Source organism: Cebus imitator, unplaced genomic scaffold (assembly GCF_001604975.1).
Source record: "Cebus imitator isolate Cc_AM_T3 unplaced genomic scaffold, Cebus_imitator-1.0 Scaffold10, whole genome shotgun sequence".
Taxonomy (NCBI): Eukaryota; Metazoa; Chordata; class Mammalia; order Primates; family Cebidae; genus Cebus; species Cebus imitator.
The window spans coordinates 8,780,044-8,804,180 of record NW_016107325.1 but is presented as its reverse complement, the minus strand read 5'-3'; the positions used below and the strand labels follow the sequence as shown (position 1 = coordinate 8,804,180).

Sequence of the window (24,137 nt, the reverse complement as noted above, 5' to 3'; positions counted from 1 at the left end):
CAGCAATCCACTTCCTTCGGAGGGTCTGTGGATTATCTCAGCTTTCTGTGTATGTTCCTGCAAAAGTTCACGATGTGAATCTCCTCACATTGTTCTGCCCGTCAGAGTGGGAGCTGCAAGTTAGTCCCACCTCCTATTCCTTTACTGGTCTTTAGTTATTTTGTATGGTGTTATTTTGTCTCCTTACCTACATTGTAAATTACTAGAGGAAGTTAAGATGTTGTCATCAGGGATGAATAGATAGGTTTATCTACATGCTATGTATTTACCTATATAACAGTTACATAAATATATATGTGCAGAAGTCCATATGCATGTACATTATCACTTAAAACATGCATGTGTATTCTGCTGCCTGGTTTCTGTGTCTAATCTGTGTCCGTTATGTTATACAGTCTTTGGCATGTAAGTGTTGACATTTTATGCAATGCATTGATGTCTTTCAAGTAAAAACTATTTTGAGACTTTTTATGGGAGGTTATTGTGATTCTATTTTCGTGCATCTGTAGTTGTCGATGACAGCACCATTGCTTCTTTATGGGTTAAAGTGTCACTGCTCTCTAGCAATTTTTCAAAGATTCTTATAAACATTGGTGTACAGTAATTTCCCTGCCATATTTCTAGGTGTGTGGAAATATAGTCTGCAAAATTTTGCTTCTCAGTATGCACATTCAGTCTGCAAACTCATCTTTTTTTCATACTAGAAATGTACATCCATTATTTATTTGACTTCTTCTTTTCCATTCTTGTTATTTGATCTTTTAAATTTTTGTTAGGATTTTCTGTCTTGGCTAGTTATGACTTCAGATGTCCCATGGCTTGATTTATTCCAGTCTCTGCCTTTGTATTCACATGGTCTTCTCCATTTATCTCTGTGTGTCTCTTATAACAACACTTGTCATTGGATTTTGGGCCCACCTGGATAGTACCTCTTCTTTAAAGATAATAGCTCTTAGAGTGTCTCTTATAACACTTGTCATTGGATTTTGAGCCCACTTGGATAATCTAGAATAATCTCATCTCAAGATCCTTAACTTAATTATATCTTCAGTGACCATTTTTTCTGAATTAAGGTTATATTTACAATTTCCTGGCATTAGGGCATAGGCATATCTTTTGGGGGGATACTATTCAACCCACTATAGAAAGCCATTGAAAAGTTTGGACAAGGGAGTGAAATGACCAAAAGCGTATCTTGAGATTAGTTTTGTCACAGGGAGTTTAAAAGATCAAGGAGAGAGAGACTGAAAAACAGAAAAAGAGATTGAAGGGAAAAGGCAAAGGAGGCAGAGAGGGAGGAGTGGGAGGGAAAGAGAGAGAGAAGTAGAGAGAGACAGAAAGAATTGGTTATAGGCACAGATGCTAACTAGATGATCATTTCATTAATCCAGGTGGAAGTGATGGAGTCTAACCTAGAACAAACAATGGAGAGGAGAATAAAGGAATGGCCACAGATTAAATAGCAAAAGGCCAGATTTGGGTGGCTGATTGATATCAAAGAAGAGGAAGCAGTTAAAATGTTCTTAAAGATAAAAGAAGAGTAAGAAATAAAAAAAATAAAAATAGGAATAGAATAATTGCTAGAAGGTAATTCTCTTAGAAGACAAATAGCGATCTTAGTTCGGGATATGTTTTGTTGAGGATGAAGCATCTAAATGACTTCTTGGATGCCTCGGCTCATCAATCCTCCTGCCTCAGCTTCACAAAGTGATGGGATTATAGCTGTGAGCAACCATGCCTGGCTCATCTTTTATTCTTTCTGCTTATGATAAGTTTACACACCACATCACAGTGTTATAACCTTCTGTATTTTAAGTGTATTTACTATGACTAGTGAGTTTTGTGTCTTCAGATGATTTCTTATTGCTTATTAACATCCTTTTCTTTCTGATTGAAGTATTCCCTTTAGCATTTCTCATAGGACAGGCCAGGTATTCATGAAATCCCTTAGTTTTTGCTTGTCTTGGAATATCTTCATTTCTCCTTCATGTTTGAAGCATATTTCCTCTGGATATACCATTCTAGGGTAAAAGTGTTTTCCTTCAGCACTTTAAATATGTTATACTCTGTCTTGGGCTATAAAGTTTCTGCTGAAAAGTCTGTCATGTATAGTGGAACTCCATTGTATGTCATTGGTTTTTTTCCCTCTTGCTGTTTTAGGATCCTTTTTTAAATCCTTGTCCTTTGGAATTTTGATTATTAAATGTCTTGAAGTTGTCCTCTTTGGTTTAAATCTACTTGATGTTTATAACGTTTTTGTTCTTGGATATTGATAACTCTCTCTAGGTTTGGGATGTTTTCTGTTATTATCCCTTTGGTTTAATCTGCAAACTCATCTTTTTTCATACTAGAAATGTACACCCATTATGTATTTGACTTCTTCTTTTCCATTCTTGTTATTTGATCTTTTAAATTTTTGTTAGGATTTTCTGTCTTGGTTAGGTATGACTTTAGATGTCCCATGGCTTGATTAATTCCAGTCTCTGACTTTGTATTCACATGGTCTTCTCCCTTTCTCTCTGTGTGTCTCTTATAACAACACTTGTCATTGGATTTTGGGCCCACCTGGATAGTACCTCTTCTTTAAAGATAATAGCTCTTAGAGTTTCCCTTATAAGCCTATTTTCTAGATCTTGTAGGCATGATTCACTGTTTTTTCATTCTTTTTCTTTCGTCTCCCCTTGACTGTGTATTTTCTTTTCTTTTCTTTTCTTTTCTTTTTTTTGAGACAGAATCTCACTGTGTTGCCCAGGCTGGAGTGCAATGGCGCAATCTTGGCTCACTGCAACCTCCACCTCCTGTGTTCAAGTGACTCTCCTGCCTCAGCCTCCCAAGTAGCTGGGATTACAGGCACACACCACCACGATGGGCTAATTTTTTGTATCTTTAATAGAGATGGGATTTCACCATGTTGACTAGGCTGTTCTCGAACTCCTGACCTTGTGATCCACACACCTCGGCCTCCCATGGTGCTGGGATTATAGGCGTGAACCACTGTGCCTGGCCTTGACTGTGTATTTTCAAATAGTCTGCCTTTAAGCTCACTATTTCTTCAGCTTGATCAATTCTGTTAAGTGACTCCGATGCATTCTTCAATATGTCAGTTGCATTTTTCAACTCTAGAATTTTTGCTTGATTCATTTTAAGTATTTCAGTCTTATTGTTAAATTTATCTGATAGCATTCTGAATTCCTTCATCGTGTTATCTTGAATTTCTTTGAGTTTCCTCAAAACAAGTATTTTGAATTCTCTGTCTGCAAGATCACATGTCTCTGGATTGGTTTCTCCTGGATTGTTTCCTGGTGCCTTATTTAGTCTTTTGGTGAAGTCATGTTTTCTTGAATTGTCCTGATGCTTATGGATGGTAGCTGGTGTCTGGGTATTTAAGAGTTAGATATTTATTATAGTCTCCTCGGTCTGGGACTGTTTGTACCTTCTTGGGATGTCTTTCCAGGTATTCAAAAAGTCTTGAGTGTTGTGATCTAAGCTACATATGTATTGGGAGGCAGCCCAAGTGTACTAACTGTGGTTCTTACAGATCTGTAGAGGTACCACTTTGGTGATTTTGGATAAGATCCAGAAGAATTCCCTGGATTACATGGCAGAGACACTTGTTCTCTTCCTTTACTCTCTCCCAAACAAATGGAGTCTCTCTTTGTGCTGAGATGCCTGGAGCTAGGGCTGAGATAACACAAGAACCCCCGTGGGCACCACCCACTGGGACTGCATTAGGTCAGACCCAAAGCCAGAACAGCACTGGGTCTCCCCCAGGGCCTGTTGTAACCACCACCTGGCTACCATCTATGTTTTCTCAAGGCCCTGGGTCTCTACAGTAAGCATGTAGTGAATCCTGCCAGGCTTGTGTCCTTCCCTCAGGGCAGCAAGATCCCCCAGTCCCTGGGTTGGTCTAGGGATGCCATCTGAAAGCCAGAGACTATAGTCAAAAACCATGGAAATTGACCAGGTGTGGTGGCTTATGACTGTAATGCTAGCAATTTGGGAGGCCGAGGCATGGGGATCACCTGAGGTCAGTAGTTCGAGACCAGCCTGGCCAACATGGTGAATCCCCTTTTTCCACTAAAAATACAAAGATTAGCCAGGTGTGGTGGTGCAAGGCTATAATCCCAGTCACTTAGGAGGCTGAGGCAAGAGAATCACTTGAACCTGGGAGGCAGAGGTTGCAGTGAGCCAAGATCATTGCACTCCAGTCTGGGCAACAAGAGCAAATCTCCATCTAAAAACAAACAAACAAACAAAACAAAACAAAACACTTGGAAATCTATCTATTGTTCCATTCTACTGTGGCTTAGCTGGCACTCAAACCATGAGACACAGTCCTTCCCACTCTTCCCCTGACTTTCCACTGGCAGAGGAGCCTCACCCCATGGCCACTATTACTACAAGTCTCCAGGGAGTACTGCCAGGGACTGCTGATGTTCATCTAAGGCCCAAGGGCTTTTCAGTCATCTTGTGGTGAATGCATCAGGTCTGGGACTCACCCTTCATGGTAGTTGGCTCCCCTCCGACCCAGAGCAGGTCTAGAAATGTCATCCAAGAGCCAAGACCCAGAACTAGGGACCCCTTAGAACCATCGTGGTGCTCTACCCTTCTGTGGCCAAGCTGGAATCGAACATACCAGGCAAAGTCTCCTGTGTTTTTCTCAAGCAGAAGGAATCTTTCACCATAGTCACTACAACTGGAAATGTACTGGGATTCACCTGAAGCCAGCGTATCTTAGAGTCTCATCCAAGTCCCATGGCATACTACCTGTGTATCACTGCTGGTTATTCAGGGCCCAAGGTCTCTTAGTCAGCAGGTGATGAATTCTGCCAGGACTAGGTTTTTCCCTTCAAGGCAATGAGTTCCCTTCTGGCTCAGGGTGTGTCTAACGATGTTATCTGGGGGCTACTTTCTGAATGAGGGCTACTGAAAACCAGCTCAGTTGGGAGACTCCCACTCAGGTGGGCTAAAGGTATTGAGAGGCAGACACCCAGATAGTGCAACAGAGTGGATCTAACTGGGGACCAACAGTCTGAGAGCCTGTAGGGCTTACAGCTCTCCAGGACTGAAGGCCCCGAGCAGATTTTCATCCATGTATTTATTTACTCTTTGACAGGTGGTTCTCATTAATACACAGGTGTTCTACATATACACATAACCCAAGAATATACCAAGTAGGCAGCTGTTACCTGCCTACCACTAATTACAAACTAAAAGTATCTTCTACAAGGGAATCATGGGAGCAGGGTAAATTATATGTCCCTCAACAGGGGGCTTCACAACTCTGACACGTGCCCTGTCCTACTGTGGTTAAGCTGGTATCCAAGATGTAAGACAGAATCTTCTTTCCCCTTTCCCCTCTCCTCTCCTCAAGTGGAAGGAAAGGATGTCTTTTTGGAGCCATAAGCTGTACTGCTTGGGTTTGTGGGAAGGGTGATACAAGCAATCCCTTAGCCACCCCAGCTGTTGTCTCACTACCTAATGTGCCCTCCAAGTGTGTTGCTTCCAAGCCTAGCTCATCGCTAGGACTTGGCTAGGAGTTGCAGTCCTTGCAGCCTAGATTGCCTTTCATGTCTGTTTAGGGCCCAGGGCAGTTTAGTCTGCAGTTGGGAGGCTTACTAGACTCGAATTCCAACTGCTGGGATGGGCAGTTCTCCTCTGGTCAGGGCTGGTTTAAATCCTCCTTCTGTGGGTAGGTGTCAGCTGAATTCAGTCCGGTTTTGCTTTGTATTGTGAGGGCAGCTCTGAGTTCAATGCAAAGTCTCACAGTTACTGTGCTCACCCCCTCCCAAGTGCACAGATTCTCTCTCCTTCTGAGGAACAGGGGAGGGGAGGTGCTAAGAGTTTAAGACTGTTTTTCTTACCTATGTCTGCTGATTTCAGTGACATGAAGGCTCCCAGGGAGAACTGCCAGGGACTGCTGATGTTCATTTAAGGTCTAAGGACTTAAGTTATCTTGTGGTGAATGCACCAGGACTGAGACTCACTCTTCATGGTAGTAGGCTCCCCTCTGAAACCTCTAAAACCTTAGGAAGGTGCTTTTTTTGGTATAGATATGACATTCAGTGTTCCTGCTGGGGGGATGGTAGGTAAAGCCTGTACAGGCGTCTTGGTCTGTCCCTCCTAATGTCTTATATGGCAATTCTACCTATTAAATAAACCATTTTCAATCCTTTTCTACGAGGAGGCCTTGATTGGTTTTAGTTCTAAAGTTAGTTAACCACTTCTGCAAACCTTAAAGATATGTGCTCATGAATATATTTACAGAGAAATCTCTAAGTACCGTTCTCTCCACCTCCCCATGCCCATACACACAGGGAGATGTACAAATGTACACATACTTACATTTTGCTAACCGCGCCAATATAGCTTCATAGCCTTATAGTGCCATAAGCCTTAGCAAGTCTGCAGTAACGGAACAAAAATCAATCAATAGAAAAACTCATCATGCTTCTTCTTCCAGTGTTCCTCAAGCTACCTTTTACTCTCATTTGAATAACTGAACTATACTGAGTTCTACAGCATTAGTGGACAGGGATGGTTTTATTTTATCTTCATGGAAATCAGACATTTTTACCAGCAAATTCGTTTCTATCAAGGAATAAGATTTTAAAAAGCATGGTAATATATGTACCTTCCTCCTACCTCATTCCAAGAGCCCTATGCTGGGTCTTTTTAAAACAATTTTCTGTCTTATTCTCGTTAGAAACTACAGTCATTCATTAGATTAAAATGCTTAAGAACAGTGATATACAGAGAGACTCTTGCTCTACCACTTATCAGCTGTGGAATAACACCAGTAAGTGACAATGAAAGGCTTTTGGTTTTCGGATTTGAATAGGGTTGCCTGTTTTGCTCAATATTCTTCTGTGGGGTGTTTTTAATATTTTTATTGTTTTTTTTAACACTGCTTCTCAAATTTTAGTGCTTATGAATCACCTGGGATCTTGTTAAAATGTAGATATTGATTCAGTAGGTCTGGGATGAGCCCTGAAAGTTTGCATTTCTAACAAGCTCCCAGGTGATACTGATGCTGCTGGTCTGAGACCACACTACTAGCAGCAAGGTTTTAGAGAACAAATGCGTTTTGGTCAGTTTTGATTATACATTCAACCTCAGAATTAAGCACTTCTCCAAGTTATTAACCTATCACAAAATAATACGACCTACTGATTTCCCATGACCAGTTTTAAATCTCATGGATCTCCCAGAGAAGAAATAGCTGTTCATGATTCCACTTTGCCTTGAAAATCAGAAACATTCTACTGCCAGCTAATTTCCCTGAACTCCTCTATCTGTACAGACTTCCTTTCTTTTCATAAAGTTAGAGATTCCTGCAGTTGTCGCTTCCTGTGGTGTGTTGTGCTGTACACAAATGCGAGGGATATTGTGTGTGAATGAAGCAGGAATCATTGTCTTGTTCTTTGTCTTCTTCTCTAACTGCTACGGAAGCTCGAACCAACCTTCTCCCTTTTGTTGAGCTACCATTATTTGAAACCTAGATAAGCAATACATTTCCCAAAGCCAATCTTTGTTAACATATTTTTCTCTCTCAGATTCCTTGAAATGCTGGTTAAAGAGAAACGGAAGTTTAAAACAGAAATTTATTTTTATTATTGGAAGTTACATTATAAACAAAAGTGTCACTTCCCAAATTAAATAAAATTGTATGCAGCTCCTGGTTAAAGATATAGTAACTTATATTTGTTTTTCTTCTTTTATTTTTGTGGCATCATACTGAAATTCTGTTAGGCATAAGTTTTTGCCCAAGGTATAAATTATATAATTAAAACACACAAAAAAGATAATGCAAAAATATGTATCCATTTCAATACTTTTTTTAAGGAACCGCGGCATTTGCAGTTTTTCACCGAATTTGGCAATAGTGATATTTATGTGTCACCGGCAGGCAAAAAAAAACATGGAGCACCAACTAACTATGGATTCTGCTTTAAGGTACAGGCTTAATATTTTGATAGATGAATAAAGCAAGCCTCAGCCTTTTAGGTAAGCTTGAGTTTCTTTTAATTTCTTTTAAAAAGAGACAGCTTTCTCTTATATATAAGAGAATTTTAGTGGCTTTTATTTCAACAGGTGTTACCTTCAAGATATGCATTAACGATAAACAATGTGCTGTGGCCTTCTAGCCTAACAAAGCGGGAGGGCCCCGAGACCTGAAAATGCTCTGTGCAGAAGAAGAGCAGAGTAGGACGTGCTGGGTGACCGCGATTAGATTGCTTAAGGTAATCTCGCCGGAGGCATGAATTTCTATTAAATGCTGTGAGTACTATAAAAAAGTTAGAAAATATCAGTATTTCAAAACATGAAGTCTCACTGCGTGGCTGCATGAGAAAAAAGAAAACCACCAAATATGTATGTTTTTAACATTCTAAATGATAAACATTTTCAGAGTAGAGTGGAATAACCTAATATATTTCTTTTTTGTATGTGGAGTAAGTATTCCATTTCTAGAAATGTTCTGATTTTTATTTTGTGAAGGTATTACATAGCCAGTATAACTGAATGAAATATCTCCTATACATGACTTAGTCTGCATTCTTAAAACATTGCCTGTGATCCAAGGTAAAGTGTATTTTAAGATGTGCCCACCCTTGAGATGTTTAATGTAACTGTTTTGTGTTCTATTTGTGTTATATAAATTGCTTTCTAGTTTAATAAGCATGACTCAAATTATTATACAATTTTACTTGAATATATTTTTTAAACAACTACTCTTGTGCTAAGTAGAAGTTACAACTTCCGTAAGCATAATTTGTTGCTGCTGAACAATTTTATAATAAGTAACAATATTGTAAAAGTAGATCCACATAGGATATAAAAGCAGAACTGATTTCTTCCAGAATGTATAGAACACACATTTATTTTTGAAAACTGTTTGCCAGTAAATGGAGCAAAACTTAAAATTCATATTTATAACAATTATCAATGATTTCTTTTCAAAGATACTGGTTTGGTAGATACAATTAGGGAAGAAATTCAAAAATGTTTGTTGTTGTTGAAAAGATACAATCCAAATGTGCCTATCCACATTAGTTAGTATCACTGCTGCTGAAGCCGACAAAATACAGAATTTATTGTTACTATTAAAATTTTGATTTAAAAAAGAAGCATTAACATATTCTAAGATACTCTTTATAATTTATGCCTAGGTTATGCATATTATATGTTTATTTTGTGTATATATATATATATATATATATTCCTTTTCTTACCACAGGAAGATTTAGATTATTAACAATGTGTGACCAAAACTAGCTTTTCGATATAGTTAGAAATGAAAATCAGAACAGTTGGAGCATTGTGAAGTCTTTAGGTTCCTCCATTTCATTTACCCTGAAGAAGGGGATACAGTAAATTTTTCAATAGATTTGCAGTTTGCGTATTTTCTAGTTGTGCTTTTTTTCTTCTGCCTTTGCCATTTTTACCTCTAATGCTCTCTGTTTTCATTTTCCTAGCGTCCTACTTAAGAGAGATCAGAGTAAAGAAGGACAGAATAGTCATAATCAGAATTATTGTCATAGCAGGTTTAGAAGAAAGTTTTATTTTGTATTCTTGTAATTTCTTAACTGAGGTAAAATTCACAAAATATATAATTAATCAAACTATTGTTAATGTAAATAATTCAGTGGCATTTAGTGCATTCGGTTCCAAAGCATTTTAATCACCTTAAAAGCAAACTCCACACCCATAAAGCACTTACTCCCAGGCCCTAGCAATCACCAATTTGCCTCTGTCTGTGTGGATTTACCTGTTGTAGCTATTTCATATAAATAGAATCATATAGTATGTGACCTTTTGCTTCTGCCTTTTGCTTAGCATAATGCTTTGTGGTTCACCAACATTGAAGCGTTATTAGCTCTTTATTCCTTTTATGACTGTGTACTATTATTCCATTGTGTATCTATCTATACCTATCTGTATGTTGGATAAACAATTTTTCCATTTTTTCATTGATGGACATTTAGGTTGTTTCTACCTTTGGCTATTATGAATAGTGTGATATGAATATGTGTATAGGTATTTGTTCGAGTACAGGTTTTCAATTTTGGGGGAATACATGTAGTAATGAAATTGCTTGTTATATGGTAATTCTATGTTTAATTTTTTGAGATATTGCCAAAATGTTTTCCACAGTGGCTGAACCATTTTCCATTTCCACAAGTAATGTATGAGAGTTCCAATTTCTTCATATACTTGTCAACACTTATTATTACTTTTTTTTGTTCTTGTTCTTAATAATGGTCATTCTAGCAGTTATAAAGTGATATTGGAAAAAGTTTTTAAAAAATGATTTAAATGACACTTTTTGTTTAACTGTGAAATTTACATTCTTTTGCTGTTTGGCAGATAGCCACCATGTTTACTTCTTTATGAGAGGCTTGTTTGTTTCTCAAATATTCTGCTGTTAAAATCGCCTGAAAAGCTTTCCCTATTTGCATGTGGTTCCCACCCCATCCTTAGGGATTCTGATTTAGAGTCCCACGTGTCTGTCTGAATAAGAACTACTAACTTTGTATAGCCCTCCAATTTTACAGATAAAAAGGCTGGTACTCTTTGGAAGGCTCTACTCCATCAAAAGTTTTGGTAGAGAAAATAAATATCTTGTGGTTTTTGGTTTTCTCTGTTTTCCAAGACTGGATCAGGTTAGGCTGTAAAGGGGATGTTCTTCAACCTTGTTAACCCATCTTCATCCCTTCTACCTCGGGCTTAAAGTTTGACACCCAACCCAGAAGCAGATGGTAAGCCCACTTCCTTTAATCAGCATTTCACTTAATCTAAGAAGCCATTGGTTTTTACCAGGATACATTCTTATTTTTATTAGAGCTAGAAAGAAAAAAAAAAATGATGTCAATAAAATAACATGATGCTTTCATATCACTTATAGTTTTTGTTTTATTTATTCAAATAATTAGGTTTATTTAAACCTATATTTTAATAATGTAATCACTTTTGTTTGCACGCATACATCTATACATGCAGCCATAAATATATTTTACACATACACATATATGCATTAAGTATATACACACATATATATAAAATAAAATATATAAGTAGAATACATTAATTGAAGTATCTTTAAAACTTCTTCATATTCTAACCCTGGCTTTTCTGAATCATTTTCATCTCAGAGTCACAGACACTTATATTTTCCACAGGATGTGGCATGGAACTGGGATTCTAGCCACTGATACTGCTTCTGGAAGATTTGATGCTGGTGATTTCTTAATCCCACCAAAGGTTTTAGGCAATGACAAATCACTAGGTCCATAGTGAATATAAGATGTTACAGAGAATAGGATGCAATTGAGTTTATAGATATTAAATTTTGAAATGCACATCTAAAAATGGGTGAAATACACTAACAACTTTCTTTAATCCTTTCATTTCCATGATGCTTAGTTTTTGAAAGAATGTCCCCTTCTCACTACTTTTTTCTCATCTTACTGTTCTTAAGGCATCTTTCAAGTCACAGATTTCCAGTTCAAAGATTCTTAATTGTGTTGGTTTCCTATGACTGCTGTAACAAATTATCACCAGGGTTGTGACTTAAAACAACATTTAAATTTATTGTTCTTTAGTTCAGAAGCCTGAAATGAATCCTACTGGATTAAATCAAGGTGTTAGCAGAGCTGCATTTCTTACTGATGGCTCTAGAGGAGAATCCAGTTACCTTATTTTTTTGGCAGCCTTTAAAATCCATCCAGACGTCTTGCCTGGGGGCCCTTTCAACATCTTCAAAGCCAACACTGTCACACCAAGTATTTCTCACACTGCCATCTCCTTGGTTCTGCCTCTCTGTCTCTCCTCCCACTTGTGATTACACTGGGCCCACATGGATAATTCAGGATCATCACCCCACCTCACAATCAGCTGATTGACAACCTTAATACCCTTTTGCCACGTAGCTTAACATAGGCTTTGAAGATTAGGATGTGGACATCTTTGGGGGCCATTATTCTATCTACCATATCCGTGTTCCTTGTTCATTTCAATAATGGCAAAGCTTTTTCCAGTTGAGGCTGAAGAGGGTAGGAGGCATCTGTGAGGCCCTTTATCTGGAGCCCATGAGAACCCAAAGAGGAAAGAGATATGATATGATCTATTTACATTATAAAATATCGAGATCACAAGAAGCCAGGACTTGCTCCAGGTCTCACAACGCAGACACATTTGTGGCATTTAATTGTGGACTGAGTTGGCTTCGCTGGCAATTTCTTGTCAGCAGGGCTTCTCCTGTTGGATCTCCTGGCTGGTGCAGCTGGGCTCAGCTGATGGTAGAAGTGTCTCAAACACCTACTTTGTTTTCTTTTGTTGTCTATTTTGTTATTTCCAGAGTTTATCATTGTACTTAGTGGGGACGAACAGGGAGATATTTTCTTGACAAACTTGGAGTGCCCTCTTTTTTCATCACATGCCACTTGTTAGATACAGCCTTCCACCAATAATTTGGCCACTTGTTTCATTTTTATGTCCTTTTATATATATGTAAACTCTTCTTATGGATCAGATGGAGATTCTCTTTTTCTCTTTGGAGAAATTCTAATTACATATAGAATTGTAGAGTATCTGAGAATTAGAAAATGGTAGATTTTCTCATGTGTAATGTCCTAGTTGCATGCTGCCTCTTTTCCTTCCCTTCAATTAGATCTCTGCTAGGTCCTCTCTAACATATTTTGGTCCCTTATCTGCCCCTCCATAGGATGGGGAAATGTTAAGGTGACCCCCGCCCCACCCCTTGTCCAGAGTTAAATGCCTACTAAAGACCTCCAGCAGCACAGAGGCAACTACCTCACACTGCAGGTACCAGGGACAATACATCTTTGAAGATAACAGATTTATTAGTAGGCTTTTCAATGTAGATAAATAAAAGGTGGCCAAGCAGCGTGTTTCTTGTAAAAGTGTTGGTTTGAGGTTATTATATATTCTCCAAAATGAATTTGACTAGGAATTAAGCTCCTCTGCCTTCTTTTTAAAGCTATTGTAGGGTGAGAGTTGATTTGAAATAAATTTCATTAGGTCCCATTAATGTCAATCAAACCTTAAATTAAGAAATAATTTTTAGAAGTTGGGAAATAATTGGATAAAGAAGTCAACACAGAGAATTTTAAATGAGTGTGGGTCTGTATTCATGTTAAAAGCAAAATCTTGAAAACAGTGACTCCTCTAGACCCCCTCTGATTTTTTTTTTTTTTGCCTAATTACCAAACATATCCATTTTGCTAGAATTACTTTTAAGGAAATAGTCTTTAGTAGAAAAACAGCTCTGTTGGAATGTTTAAATGGAATGTATCCTTCAGGTAAGATTTGATTCCATGGTGTCTATTTCATCTCTTTTATATAGAACCTGACATTTAAGTTCATTATGGCTATATGAAATGGACAGAATTGCAGAATATAGGGGAAAGGGGGCTGGCTTATTCCATTGTTTTCTTTTCTTTTCTTTTTAACAAGTGGCTTAAACCTAAAGGGGTTAGCTTCCAAATTCCGATATAGAAACCTCCAGGACAAGTTTGGTCTTGGCAGTTGGCATTCTTACTGTTTTTTTATACTAATAATCCAGTTATAATCCAGACCTGTTTTCCAATTCTGTCCTGCCAGCCTAATCTGTATGATGCTGCCTCCTTAAAGTGAAGACCGTGAAATTCTTATCTTCTACCACTTATATTTTACCTTGAAACCTTTTATTTGAAATCAGCTTGATTTCCCACTATTTTGGTTTCCCTGAATTTGAAGTAAAAAATTAACCAATGGCATAAGAGTTTTTATATGAGGATGCTATATTGTCAATAATTTTCAACATAGGGCCATCCTTATGGATTTACCAAAGAGGGAAAGTAAATCATTAGTCATTCATCTGAAAGTTATAATAAATTTTGCACAGTGTTGCTTAGGATGTGTGTGACGTTTTTGGAATCTTTGTACCAGAAAGCACATCACCCTTTCCAAGTGAGCTTTTTTATCATGAGGCAGTGGACCACTCCAGAGAGTTGTGGTATAATTTGGTGCTAAGAATACTGAGTAGAAATGTCAGTTCCAGACCTTTGTACTGGTGAGCTGGACCTTAAGTTGTAGGTCCAAGTGAAAGATTTCAGTTGTCTTTTTAAATTTATTATTGTGGGGCACTAAAAGTTTATCTTTCAAATTTTTGTTTGCCTCACGTGTTTGCTTTAATTCTTTTTACATTTATATTGTATAATTGATGAAAGTGTTGATTTTCATAAAATATAAGAGTAGTAAAAGTGGTGGGAATGTGTTTTATTTATTCTGCAGTATGGCATGCAGCTGTACCAGAACTATATGCATCCATATCAAGGTAGAAGTGGCTGCAGTTCACAGAGTGTATCACCTATGGTAAGCACCAAATTTTTGAGCCTATATTTTACTTTGCATTAACATTACATTAATTTAAATAGCACTATGTAACAGTATCTTAGAATAATTCGTATTATTTTCTGTTGGTTAAGTAAAGTAACTCTTTGGCACCATTCTAGTATAATGTTACACTGAATGTTTTATTCTTGGATTTCTTTGCTTTCAACCTATGTGATAAAATCATCTCAGTGTCACGTATTTAATAAAATACATAATAGTGTGTGTTAAAGTTTTAAATATTTGAAAGAATTATATGTCTTTCTGTGTCATTACAACATTTGAAGACTAGATCTTAAAAATATAATTTATGGGACATATTCCTTGGCATTGTAGATTATGTTTTGTTAATTACTGCTTTTCATTGTCATTTCATTTTTTAATTTTAATACTGATTCTAGGATTGTCACATTCTAGTATAAAGACAGCAATGATTTGGTATTTTAAAAACTACAGTATACACATGTGAGCTCTTTTGCATTCTGGCTTTCTAACAATAATTTTTTACGTTCCAGGTCCTTTAAAAGCAGACTGCTTTCCAGGAAACCCAAAAACTGCAAGCCAAAATATAGGTCGTGTGTTACATTAACTCTGGCACTGCTTTTCAGACTTATACTAAATGTAACTTGGATATTTATTTGCAGACACACACAGACACATCTTTTTCCTTCTTTAGGATCTAATTTTAATTTCGTGTGCATTAACATAAGAAATGTATTTGTGAACTTAAGGTTTATGTTCTGCTATTTTTGCTGCACTCCTTAAGATTGAGTATATTAGGAATTCAGATGTATGCACATGTGTTACAAATCAGTTAATGTGCATTTTTTTAAAATCTACATTTTCACTTAGGTTAAAAATGTGCCCTTCATGGATGTGACCAGGGAAGGTGCATTTACCCCTCATGTAATGTAGTAGATGAAATGCTCAGTTCTAGGAATGAAGCATGAAATAATGTTGATTATGAAGTCTGATAGACTAGATAGAAAAATAAATCCTATTTTGTAGTTACATCACTTTAAGTTATGGAAGAATAACTTTTCATCTTTGTATCATATTATTCTTAAACCTCAAAATAAGAAACTAAGGAACACAGTGAAGTTTTATAAAAATAATCATGTTAAGGTGAATATTTTTACAGTTTGTCAGCTTACCCTTATCTTTCAATCCATATGTCTATAAAAAGAATAATTACTTTTATTATATTAATCCTTTCTTATATTCCTCCAAATTTCTTTTAGCGTCCAAAGTTATTAGGATGAATATGTTAATAGCAGCCAAGTGTTTGGAGGCAATTATTGTTTAGTGTCCTCTTAGTCAAAGGAAAAACGGTTATAAACAAAGTTCTTCCTAGTCTCATCACTGTCAGCATATGTGTATGGTATTACTCCTGCCTTTTTCCATTGAAAGTGATGCTGCCATTGATCAAAATGTGGATGACAGTTTAGTTAGCGTGGCTTTCCTTGTTCAGAGTCATGTAAAGGAAGAGATACTCCCTGAGTGAGTTTGGTTGGGAATCGGGGGTGTAGGATGCAGATGCCTGTGTGGTAAGGACCTATCTTGCTTGGCAGTTCTCATAATCAGACACAGTAGCATGTGAGAATTACATCTCCAATATTCTGAATTTCCGTGAAGGAAACTTAGAAGTTTTGGGAAGTAGTTGTGTTGTCTTTGGTGTCTGTACAAAATCTCACTTTTCCAGATCATTTGGGAAGAATCAGGGACCTAAAAGATGCCAGTACCCCTTGCCAGCCTTTGTTGCTTTTCATCCAGGGACTATTTTCAGCGATTAACACATAAGTTTTTAGTATACATTTTAGTATAAAACTTTAGTTATATTTTTAAAGGGAAAATACTTTTTTTTTCTTTTCCTAACTTTTTCAGGCATAGATTTTGAGAAGGGAAATGAGAAAAAAACATCCTCAAACCACAATGAACATCTTAGCTATATATAGCATGTGACAGCCACCCCATTAGCCTTTTAATTGAGAATCAATCAGCAACAGACATTTCAGCAAGCCAAATACATTTGGTCCTTTTTAGGGCCAACAAAGGATGATTTAAAGGAGTATTTATTAACATTGCCCTGGCTGGAGTGAGAGGACAGAGGGTTGGGGAAGGGGAGTCTACTCAAGCTCTTTTTGTTCTTCACTTTTGACCGGAGAATAGACACTCTAAACTGCAGTTTCTTCGCTGTATCTCCCACACTATGGAACACGAAAGAACCCTACACCAGACATATCTGTTACTGCTTTTCTCATACGATGCCTCTATGACTTTGGTCAAGTCACTGGTATCCTGCAGTGTAAAATGAGGGAGATGGTTGTATAATCCCTAGAGACCATTACATTTCTGATGTTCTGTAGCTCTGTATAAAGCAAATGAGAGAATAATATCTGAAGAAATTCTGTGCTGTCTTGCTAATGGTGACACTGTAAGTTTACCTGGATCCTTCAAATGGGATGATACTGGCTGTCACGTAGCCAAACAGCCTGAAAAACCATTTTATGCGCAACCTCACTAAGAATGAGTAGATGTGATGTCAAAGTGTGGGCTGGATAATCCAAGATACACCCAGGCCTATTTTTTTCATAAAAAAGAAAGTAATGCCATTAAAATCATGGACCCATTTTTTAGGGTTTTCTCTGTTCATCTCCTAAGAAGAAAGAGCTAGAAAAGGGGACAAGTGTTGGAGAAATATAACCAATTCTGATTGTTATCAACATTGCTTTTCTATGTGAAAGAAATTGAGCTGAAAATGACCTTTTGAGTATGTCAGACTCTGCTTTACCTCCATTTCTTTGTCCACCAATGGTAGACTATTAATTTTTCATCTACCCCCTGCCATTCAGTAGAAAACATTTGCTATAGTCCTGTGTTTTCCCATAGCCTAGTTAATGTGGCAAATGAAAACGTTCCTTATTTGTAGTGTCATCTTCTATGCATGTCAAGTAAATAGGGAACACAGGATCTTGTTTTACTTCCTGGCCTGTTATATTAGAGGGAGAAATATAGGACAACTGATTATGTTTTTGTTTTGTTTTGTTTTTTTTTCTTAAGTAATAGCATTTTTATGTTGCCAGGGAGTTGAGATTACAGAACTTACCTTGGCATGTAAAGGGAGAGATAGTGCAAGAATAAAGCTATTATCATTGAAGCTACTTACTCTGTGGTCTGGGCAGGTGGATGCTTTCCATTAAGGTCAGCAAAGCATAAGTATATCCAACTGGCCTACAGCCCTGCACAGAAGATCATGGGGTGAGAAGGGCAAACAAAGGTGTGACAGAAAATACAGATTACAGAGACAGCATCTGTGTGGAAAGAGCAGCTGTCAGTTGTAAAGGCTCCTCTAATGAATGCAATATTGCATGCCAGATCTCTAGAAATATAGATGAACCATAATAAGATTGTAGGCCACCACAGCATAGTTTGAAGAGAAAAATTGCAAATGCTAATAAAGTGGGATATGTGACGCAATGATAAAGGACCCCAACTTTCTTTTGTGGATGAGGTTCTGTTAGAAGCCCACATTTGACTATAGTCTGTGCAACCAAGCCAGGTATAGCTGAGTCCACATAGAGAGAGATAAAATGCTTTGAAGCCAGGGGGACCCAGATGCAGTCTGACTAGCAGTTTACTATTGGAACTCCACTTTGAGTTTTGCTCTTCTATTAATTAGTAGAAAATAACTGTTATTTTCCATGGGTGTTTTTATTTTGTTTATTTTGGAGAATTTTAATTCCTTCTTCATGTTGTATGAACTGAGTGGGACTGTTGACTAGAGATTTTGGTAATGGTCTTTCTTAGGAATCATAACTTGTTGTGGGATGGCATACTTGTTAAGAGATGGTTGTAAAGTAGAGTCCCAAGAAAACAGAAAAGAAAAATACTATCCAAGTTTTGAATATTTTACTTTCAACTTAAAGAATATAAATAACAAATAGTAATTAGCAAAAACAATGACTTTATTACTTGTTTAAATTAAGTCTGTTTAAAGTTGCCTTCTATCAGTTCTTATTCAGCCTGATTTTTGCAGCCTTTATGTGGCCATGTGTATTCTCACAAGATGAAAATGTGTTCATATATTAAATCAGGGAAATTTTAAGATTATGGGGTTCTCTGCATTATTCTTTCACTAAATTTTATTTTCTATGTGAGATGAAGGTCGATGTGATAAACTTTTAAAATATATATTCTAGATAGGTCCGTTATAAAACTCATTAAAAATGAGTAGTATTTATAAAGAGATGTATGTCAATCTTAGTTATGGCTTTTGTGTATCTTGAATCTTAAAAAATAGTTGCTTCATAAGTAGATGGATTTGACAGTTAATTGATGACTGATAGATCTCAAAGCTTAATGGAGAGATGAATTCAGAAACAATGTATCTTTTTAACCATAGGAAAGGCTATTTCTTTCTAAATGGAAGTTTTCCCATTATACTAGAGAATATGAAAAGATAAGTTTGTTTTAGAAGAAAGACATACTTTAAAAGCTTTTAATCTGTTTACTCAACTCTTCAGTTACCTTAACAAATTACTATTTATCTTATTTAGCAAAAATATTTTATAGCACCATTGTATCTTGAATATGTATTTTCACTTTAAATTTTCTGCTAGCCACTGTGGGTACCACCTTCTAGAATGGAAAGGTACTGCCAGAAAAACACTGAAAGATAACTTTCAAAGAATATTTTCATGGCTCAAATATTTTTGTGTGTGTGTGTGTGTGTGTGTGTGTGTGTGTGTGTGGTTGTTTTGTTTGTTTGTTTTCCAGAGAAGTATATCAGATAATTCCCTGGTAGCAATGGACTTCTCAGGCCAGAAAAGCAGAGTTATAGAAAATCCCACTGAAGCCCTTTCAGTTGCAGTTGAAGAAGGACTCGCTTGGAGGGTAGAAATAGCTTCACATTCTTCAAAATATTTATGACTTCAGTTTGTTCCACCTAAAAACTTGAGATTTGTTTTCTCCTTCCTTGCTCAGAAAAAGGGATGTTTACGTCTGGGCTCTCACGGTAGCCCCACTGCCTCTTCACAGAGCTCTGCCACAAACATGGGTATGTCTGTTCATAGTCACTGCCACTGAGTAGACAGATAGACATGGAAAGGACATGCAATGAAATTGCTATCATCTCCATCTTATTTCTTTAGCTATTCACCGGTCCCAGCCATGGTTTCACCACAAAATTTCTAGAGATGAGGCTCAGCGATTGATTATTCAGCAAGGACTTGTGGATGGGTAAGTTTGGTATTTTTAATTTTGAGTACTTGTGATTTGGATTTCTCCTATAAGTAGTAATTATTTATTCCATACTCACAAAGTGTTCTTGATTTGGGCTTATCATAAAACAGAAGTGACTTTGTCCTATATGTGAGGTTGTCATTGTATTCTAACAGTATCTATATAATACCTGGTACATAGTATGTGCCTGGTCTTTGTATATAAATGAACAAATAACAGAACAGAAGATCTTGTTCTTAACCAGTGATCACTAATATTACTCATGATTGCTGATTATAGCATCTCAGATATCAATTGATGGGGGAAAAATGAACTTGTTTTTAAGTGTCAATATTTTTATTTGAACATATAATTATTATTAATTCAAAGTATGGTTTATATTATGACATTATGTCACATGTTGTATTTTTTAAGGTATGATGCAATGTGTATTAAGTAAAAACCTGTTTCGTATGTGTTTTGAACACTTATTATTTTTTCTACTTACATCCCTATTGTCTTTTCTCCAAATTTTAACATTTTAAAGTAATATAAACCTATGAAAAGAGGACTTTTCAACTGCTTCTCATGTTGTCTTTTAGTGGGGTACCATGGTAACAAAAGAGAAATATAAAATATGAAAGATTTATAGTGTGAAGAATTTTATTTTTCTCAAATTACTCAGTGTTTCAGATACATTCTATAATACTGGCTAAATTCCCTTCTCAAGTGCAGTACAAATGAAGGAGGTTGTATTGTGGTTTAGATGAGAAGTGAAATCACTAGCAATTTAAACAAGTGGTGATGGGATCTTTTATCTTCAAAAGTTGGCTTACGCTGATGACAAGACTTCAAGGTGATTTAATACTGACATTTGGATAAAAATGCATCTTCACATGGAAGATTATTAATAGTGAGTCAGCATTTCCCCAGATTGTAAATAAGATATTTTAATATGCTTCTTTGCATGAAGTGCAGTCTTTTTGGATATAAATTTGAACATCAGTAGAATTACAATTTGATGAAAGCAAGAAAATAAATGAATCTCAAAGAATCATTAAAATGTCTTAAAGAATTATAGTTTTCTTTATTTCTGACTGAGTTTTTATAAAGTGAATGAAATGATTGTATAAAAAATGAAATATCTTATTTTTAGTATTTTTGGTATTCTTTTGGAAAGATGTGATGGTGCCAGGCGATCCACTAGGTGGCAGTGCTGATCTACTTAGGAATGGGGAGAGCCTTGCAGCTTGATTTACCAGTGAAACGCCCTTTTGTCCCATTTCCCAGTGATGTAATGTCGGAATCTCACACAGCGAAAATGAAATGGATAACCTCGTCAGACATCTGTGATGCTTTAAATTTGGCTGCCTCTTTGCCCAGGCACAGTGAGATTCATATTGGATTCACCAGTGGGGATCATTTACACAGTGTGTTTGCCAACAATTAATACAAAACTGGTTTTGCACTGCACTGCCAGTAAATAAGAATCCACTTCTGGCAGCATTTTTCTCTTAGGCTATTAGAGGCCATGTCTTGTTTTTCTAGCCTGACATTATAGAAGCTTTTCTGCTGCATTCTTCAAGATTAAAGTATGTGGTGTTTGGATGTTTCTTTTACTTAAAGCATTTGCTTACACATTTAATAAATGATTTCAAGATTTTTTAGAAGAATATATTCATTTATTTCTTGCTATTGTTTATGTAGCAATTGAAACGAGAATTAAAAGAAAGGGCATCCAGTATAGAAGGGGAGGTTATAATAAAATCAAATTTCAGGCCAGGTATAGTAGCTCATGCCTATAATACCAGCACTCTGGGAGGCTGAGGCAGGCAGATCACTTGAGGTCTGGAGTTTGAAACCAGCCTGGCCAACATAGTAAAACCCATCTCTACTAAAAATGCAAAAATTAGCTGGATATGGTGGCACATGCCTGTAGTCCCAACTACCTGGTAGGCTGAGGTGGGAGAATTGCTTGAACCCAAGAGGTGAGGTTGCAGTGAGCTGAGATGGCACCACTGCACTCCAGCCTGGGCAACAGACCAAAACCCTGTCTCAAAGAGAAAACAAATTATTCTAAATTCTTGTCTTCTTTCAGGGCCTAACATGACCCAGATGGTAAAATAATAATATGCAAATGCCTTAATCATTGGACAAAATAGTTACATGTGAATACCCAATTTCCCAATGCAAAGAGAACATAGCACTAATTGTTGAAGCCGACATAACAGTGCATTGTTTACTGTGATCAAACAATCTGTCAAATGGGTTGTGAATTTAACCTATTAAAATTACATCAGCACTGATGACAGCTTTATAGTACAGATTATGTTGTACCATATTGATTGCCAAGTTGGATAATCCCACCCATTGAATACATAGTAAAGGAGTCCCTGGCTACATTTATGCATACAGTTCTTGAGTTTGTTAATACTCTAATTCTATGAAATCCAAGAGTAAATATAGAAACATATTGAAATTCCTTCTTTCTCTTTAGAGTTTTCTTGGTACGGGATAGTCAGAGTAACCCGAAAACTTTTGTACTGTCAATGAGTCATGGACAAAAAATAAAGCACTTTCAAATTATACCAGTAAGTAATTCGTGATTTCACATTTGTATATTAGAAATGATCTTAATGCATAAGCTTTTGGAAACTTTGGTTTTCTTTTGCTCCTTTTATTAAATATAATTTGGGAGCTTGTGCTTTGACTAGAGTTAACTTTGGCAGAAATGATTTTATGAGCCTGAATTAATATAAGAAATACAGGAATTGTAAAAATTAAATTTTCCTTTTTCTATGAAATATGATTTAGCAATATTGTATAGACCCCATGCCACCTATTGTTAAAAGGCCACTAAAGCTTCTTTCTCCTGAATTCTACTAACGGCTCTTTAGGAAACATTATTTTAAAGCCCTTTCTCCTCTCTTCTCTCAAAGAAATTTTTTTCTTTTCTTTTGTTTTGTTTTTAATGACTATGGCTAGAAACAGAGATGCTATGGAACTGGTGAAGATTTAAAGCATTCTGAACACGTTTTTTAAAGTCCTGTGACTTGGCTTCTCTGTGGCACAACTTGCTTTGGGATTCCTGTTGCCTCTGTTGCAGTGTGTCTGTGTGGGTGTGCATGTGTGTATGTATGTGATATGTATGGTATATTGGAACTGAATGGTGTGGAATGAAGATTCAGTGGTTTTGGAAAGGTATTATGTAATATTGCTAAATTACTAGTATGTCCTTTTGAATTGCCTCTTTTTGGAATAATCCAAAGGCTATTTAAAGTATCCTCCTTACTTCTCTGATTTTGTGATCAGTGTCCCCAGCAAGTATGAATTGTTTCGTGCCGGAAGACTTCACTGATTAAAAAAACAGACAACTGACAAAATGACATTCGATTAGCATAATATGTGATTGATTCAGAATAAATCTACTGGTAAAGTTATGTATATATTCATTTTTGTGGCTAAATGACAACATTTAGAAAAAGAAATTAATTTCTCTAAGTAGGAGCATGAAAATATTCTACTTACTTTTACTCTGAACATTGTAGATTTCTTACATTGATTCAAAATAGTAATACTGTCTTAACTAACAGAATGTTGGGAGAATTAGAACTAGATGAAGTAGAGTAGCAAAGCTTATCTAGAGATCAGATGATATTTCTTTTAAATACAAGTGATGTTACAAAAAACAGATACGTCATAACATTCTTTTCACTGTCTTTCAGTTTTATAAACTTGGCAATTTTGACATATGGAGATCGTTTGCAATGGAATATGATTTTCCTTCTGGGTAATTTACCCTCTTTACTAATTTGTTGCTTTTCCTTCTGCAGGTAGAAGATGATGGTGAAATGTTCCACACACTGGATGATGGCCACACAAGATTTACAGACCTAATCCAGCTGGTAGAGTTCTATCAACTCAATAAGGGTGTTCTTCCTTGCAAGTTGAAACATTATTGTGCTAGGATTGCTCTTTAGTCAAACCAGAAGTGACTTATTAAGATATTGAAGGAAAAGGACTCAAGAAAAATAATAATAGACCATAAATAAGGGTCAATATGTTACTATGTGAAAAGAATGTATTTTACCAGCAAGTTACAAAAAATAATTTGTGCATTGCAAATAAGCAAAGACTTGGATTGACTTTACATTCATCATTTAAAATTCATTAGTTAAAATTAAACCTTAGAAAAAAAAATGACTTGGTGTGTTCCTTTGTGATTTTTTAATTACTATAATATTTTCTTCAAATATGCATATTTAAATCATCTGTCTGCTGTTATTTACTATATAGCAACATTAGAATTCTCAAACACGAAATATGAAATAAATTGGAGGTCAGAAAGAATGATTTGTGCTCTAAATTTCAACTATACTATTTTTTAATGTTAAGAAATGTGATAATAGCTTATCTACTAAAAGAAACTACCCACAACCTGTTAATGAAAATAAAAACTATTTTCAATTATATATTTTCTGGGTTTATGATCATCTTAAAATGAAGTCATATTTTGAGGTAGT

The 24,137-nt window shown here is 36.3% G+C and overlaps 1 protein-coding gene across 2 annotated transcripts in view; it reads left to right on the top strand.

The window, feature by feature from the left end:
• The window catches only part of GRB14 (growth factor receptor bound protein 14), a 126,744-nt gene extending 102,927 nt beyond the window's left edge, over positions 1–23,817 (top strand). For both annotated transcript variants that reach the window (XM_017548115.1, XM_017548137.2), the window contains 8 exons: positions 7,846–7,956; positions 8,148–8,243; positions 14,296–14,376; positions 19,171–19,287; positions 19,378–19,450; positions 19,545–19,632; positions 22,112–22,205; positions 23,448–23,817. In XM_017548115.1, coding sequence (XP_017403604.1) covers positions 7,846–7,956; positions 8,148–8,243; positions 14,296–14,376; positions 19,171–19,287; positions 19,378–19,450; positions 19,545–19,632; positions 22,112–22,205; positions 23,448–23,594 — 807 coding nt within the window. In that variant the 3' untranslated portion in view covers positions 23,595–23,817. The remainder of the gene's footprint in view (positions 1–7,845; positions 7,957–8,147; positions 8,244–14,295; positions 14,377–19,170; positions 19,288–19,377; positions 19,451–19,544; positions 19,633–22,111; positions 22,206–23,447) is intronic.
• The last annotated feature ends 320 nt before the right edge of the window (positions 23,818–24,137 follow it).